Source organism: Macrobrachium rosenbergii, chromosome 36, assembly GCF_040412425.1.
Source record: "Macrobrachium rosenbergii isolate ZJJX-2024 chromosome 36, ASM4041242v1, whole genome shotgun sequence".
In the NCBI taxonomy this organism is placed as follows: domain Eukaryota; kingdom Metazoa; phylum Arthropoda; class Malacostraca; order Decapoda; family Palaemonidae; genus Macrobrachium; species Macrobrachium rosenbergii.
In genome coordinates this window covers 13,707,918-13,712,917 of record NC_089776.1, presented here as the reverse complement: position 1 = coordinate 13,712,917, position 5,000 = coordinate 13,707,918, and the positions used below count along the sequence as shown (strand labels likewise).

General features: G+C 39.1%; 1 protein-coding gene across 1 annotated transcript in view; it reads right to left on the bottom strand.

The window, feature by feature from the left end:
• The window catches only part of LOC136856635 (uncharacterized), a 949,691-nt gene that overhangs the window by 25,996 nt on the left and 918,695 nt on the right, over nt 1-5,000 (bottom strand). Inside the window, 1 exon segment of the mRNA XM_067134595.1 lies at nt 1,040-4,308. Coding sequence (XP_066990696.1) covers nt 1,040-4,308 — 3,269 coding nt within the window.

Genomic DNA, 5,000 nt, shown 5'->3' with positions numbered 1-5,000 from the left:
CAGTTTATTATATAATTGTGGATTTTTGTTATAATAATAATAATAATAATAATAATAATAATAATAATAATAATAATAATAATAATAATAATAATAATCTACCACAACTACCGTTTAGTGTGTATAGCAAATTTGGGGCTATTGGTTCATCAACTTTGAGTTTTATTAACTTTCACATCTAAATAGCAAAAGATTTTGTCTCAAGGAACCCTTAGATATTCTTCTCTCTCTCTCTCTCTCTCTCTCTCTCTGTGTGACTGACTGACTAACTAGGTGACAAGCTTGTCCTCTGAACCGGAAACCCTTCACCCTACAACTAGCTGGTCGAATAGGAGAGACAGACCCGGTTTCAGAAAACTTGGTTTGCATTGAGCCCTAGACCTTTTATCTCTTGGTCTGCATTGAGGCATATGGAACAGTTTGATGCTCAAGTTATAAAAATACTTCTCGTGATTAGACTTGATGCTATTCCTTGAGAACTGGACTTATGATATACAGTCTGAAACTGCACCAATCTGGGTAGTTTACATAAACCATCTCGTGACTATTCTTGATGCTGTTCCCTGAGAACTGGACTCTTGATAGTTTGAAATTGCACCCATTAGCCAATATGGTTGGTTTAGCAAATCAACTTACATGAAATTATCGAAATCATTCTAAAAACATCAGTATTCTCCTTCGTTTGAGTGAACTTTAGCAGTACAATATAACTTTAATTCTCTACCCCCTTACTTTTAAATAAAGACTATACATATTCCCTTTACAGATAATGTGGGTAATTCTTCCCATCTGGAAGTGTATCGTAATTGGTCCATAACAAGAAAAAGCTGCACAGTTGTAATTATTTATTTTCAAAATATATAAAAAATGAATTTTTTTATTGTATACCCAGAAACCACTATCACCTTCATTAACTGCATCATAAAAATGACAAAATAAAATATAACTGTGATCTACATAAAATAGTAGCTTTACTAACCTTAAATAAGGATATATAACTCACTGAAAATTAACAGCATCAAAAGTGCAAGAGCCTTACCTGGGGAGAAATCAGGGAAGTAGACGAGGCCAGAGACGTGATGGATCCATACTGGTCCCTCTGTCCTGAGGCTAATGAAGTCACTGATCCGTAGTGAGCTCCCTGAGAACCGTCGTCACTGGTCGTCGAGTCGAGAGAAGACATGCGAGGGTGAGAAGTCCCGTTGCCTAAGTTTCCGCGTTTTCCAAGATCATGCCTCTCAAAAGCTCGCATAATATCAGACATTTTTGGTGTGTTGGACGCACCAGAACGGGGAATGGATATCCCAATGGTAGCTTTTGGACGGGAGAATGCATCCAGAACTTCTTTACTTCCTGTTCTGGAAAGCGAGTCCTCTGGAGTGTACAGGTCATCCCTGGAGTCTGTAGATACTGTTGGACTTAAGGGCCCACCTCCTGTAAGGTAATGGGAATCCATAACATTGCTATCACCACCTTCAATCAGGCTTGTGGGCCGAGAAGGAGCACCACCACTATTTGCTTCCCGGCGTTCTCGCAGCTTGATGCCACTGTTGCCATATTCTGGCATGGATAATTTCCTATCTGGTACATCTGCTCTGGGGATGTCCAGAACACCAGCACGTGCATCACTACTATTATTACTTGTGGAAGACTGAGAAGATTCACTGTACAAACAAGTTGGGCGAGAGGGTCGGGCACTGTCTAGTTCAGAGGAATCATCACATAGCCTAGATGGACGTGTAGGTCTTTCCAAAGTAGACGAAACTGAGCTTCTATCATCGTAATGGCGATTGGACTTGTTTGGCATTTCAAGACGACTAGTACTTTCTCTTCGTACAAGCTGTGGCTGTGGTGTAACAGTTACCTCTTCGGCACGTTGTTGCCATCTCTCGGCTAAAGCCTTAAAGCCATTGGAATTCTTCCTAGTTCTGTCTGGCGAAATTGAGTCAGAAGCCCTTCTTAACCTCTGAATCTTGGACTCTATATCAGTTTCTGGGTTAGTTGAACCATACTTCATTTCTAAAGCTGCCCAACGTTCAGATTTTCTGTTAGTGGACTTAAAGGATGATGTTTCTGTACATTCAGCATGTTCTACAACCCTTCTGGAAGATGACATTGGAATTTCAGCTATTACATCTTCATTGTTAGGCTCACCCAGCTGTTCAAAATCATCCATGATTTCATTCAAATATGCTACTTTCACCTGGGATTCTTTGTACATTTCTCCTTCCTGATCAAAATACACAGGCTCAGCTGAAACTTTAACTTCTTCATGCTTGGCTACATGGATGACAGAATCTCGTGAGTTCCGCCTTGAAGAGTCATGAGATGATCTACGTGAGGAAGTGGCTGATGATGTGGATGAAGTTGATGGGTGTCGACGGAGTCCTAATGTTTTTGGCCCATCTCTCAGTTCTGTATCCAAGCGCTGGGGGAATTTATCAGTTTCTTCTCTGTCAGTTGAGAATTTTCTGATTATTTCGGGTGTTAATTGTTCATCACTGCTACGTCCAGAACTACACCTTGCCGAGTTGAGAACATTTCTTCGATTTTCTGCCTCAATACTACCTCTTTTGAGAACTCTTCTTGCAGATTCTTGATCATCAAAAGAGTTTTGGGGAGAAAGACGTGACCTATACGACCTATATCTACGATCCTCATGATCATCATGTTCTGGCATTGGTGAAGAGGGTGGAGACATGCCCTGGGAGAAACTAGACTGAGTAGAGCTAACAGCAGAGTCATTGTCACTATCTTCAGCTCTGCTAAGCCGAGAATCTAGGGAGCTCTTCTGGGAGAGTGGGATTTTATTAAAACTATGCTTTTCATTAGGATATCTATCACAAAATTCAAAGGAGTGCTCTGAGTTTGGAGTTGTGATAGTTTCTAAACTCCTTGGTGGAGTGGGTGTATGTGTTGGAGTGTGTGCAGGAGGAACAGGGGATGCCTGAGACAAATCACTTGTTGGAGATGTGCTTCTAGTGCTGTGTGTCCTGCCACTTGGTGGAGGTAGATTGTCACATTTATTAAAAACTGCAATATTTTTCCTCTTAAAGGCAGGTGAATACTTGGGCAATGTGCTAGTACTATGATTCTTCCATGGAGGAGCATTAAGTGAGCTTTGTCTACTAGTATTTGATTCACAAGAATCAATACTTGAAATAGAATCAGCCTTGTACAATCTAGGGGATCGCTGACCTTCTCTAGGAAGTGACATTGTCTTGAGATTGGCTGTTGGTGGCACACTAGAAATTTTTGGAAGATCAATGGCTGCTTTCTCTCCATCATTATTGCGACTTTCAGGAATTACAAGGCCACGAAGTTTACTTAAACTTTTGCGCCTCTGTTCAATGAGGTTTGACAAAGATGTCCGTCTCTCTCTATCCTCTGGCTTTTCAATACCATACTGATATACAGAGGGACGATCATAAGCTCCAACACTATGGCGTTTTGTAAGAGATGTTCTGCCAATATCAATGAGAGACTGAGATCGAGAGTGGAGGCCAGAGGAGGCCGATGAAGAATCGTCTTTACGCTTTTCTTCTTTTAACTCATGTTGACGTGATACTGGAGGCATTTCTTGTCTGATATCCACTTCACTTGAAGCAGCTGATATTTTTATATTGTCCTTTGGTTCTGATGTACTGACATTGATCATAGAACTAAAGGCCGAGGTTTTGCTAAGCGAACGTGACCCATTATGACTATCCCTACTTGACTCAGTATTGCCATTTGTAGAATTCTCTAGCCTGACATCATCTTCGGTAAAGGCTCGTTTCATAGTAACCTCCTCGAGGTCTACTTTGTCCAATTTCCTAGTTTTTGGATGTGGTTGGTCAGGCCCATCAGTGGAGAACATGGCAATCTTGTCTCTGACACTTCTCTCACTGCGCTCGTCCTGCCGTCGCCATCGCCCTCGTGTGGGCGTGTGCTCCCTTGACTTGCGTTCATCGGCGCCTGTCCACTTGCCCCCCATGTCTGATGACCTATCTGTGGTGAAGGACTTCGTGCTAGTAGGTGACGTACGTGGGATTGGTGGAGGTGGCCCCAATGGGGTTCCTGGGGCTGAACGAGTGCGAGGAGTGGAGGCTGTGGATGCTGGAGGACTAGTAGGACTACCTGGACTGTCCAGTTCCATAGCTAGGCGAGAGTACCGGGCATACCGGGAGAGCTTGTCTGGAAGACCCTCGGCATAGCTGCTTGGGAATTCGTGGCCATCAGGGGGAAGGCGTGAGTAAGGGGGAGGGGCCCCACCTGTCGATGTGTAGCGGTGTTCGCAACTGGATACACTCACACTTCCACCACCACCTGAAAATAATAAAAATATAAATATTAGAATCTAAAGTGTTACCAGGTCTCTGAAAATTACTTAATTTACATACATACATACATATATACATATATATATATATATATATATATATATATATATATATATATATATATATATATATATATATATATATATAATCTATATATATATATATATATATATATATATATATATATAATCTATATATATATATATATATATATATATATATATATATATATATATATATATATATATATATATATATATATATATATATATATATATATATATATATATATATATATATATATATATATATATATATATATATATATATATATATATATATATATATATATATATATATATATATATATATATATATATATATATATATATATATATATATATATATATATGTATGTAATTATGATATAACTTATGCAAAAAACAATACAATGTATATATATATAATGAAAAGTCCTCACATACATACACTATTTATTCTAAAATCAACTTTCTCTCCATCGTCACTGATTTCTAAAGAACATTGGAATGCTCGAAGATTAGACAGTTAATAAGATATGACAAAGAAAAGTAAAAACGATACTTGTCCAGGGCGCGAGGGCATTTTAGCTTTACCATAAAGGCCCCCTTGAGCATATTCACCAGATTCATGCTCACT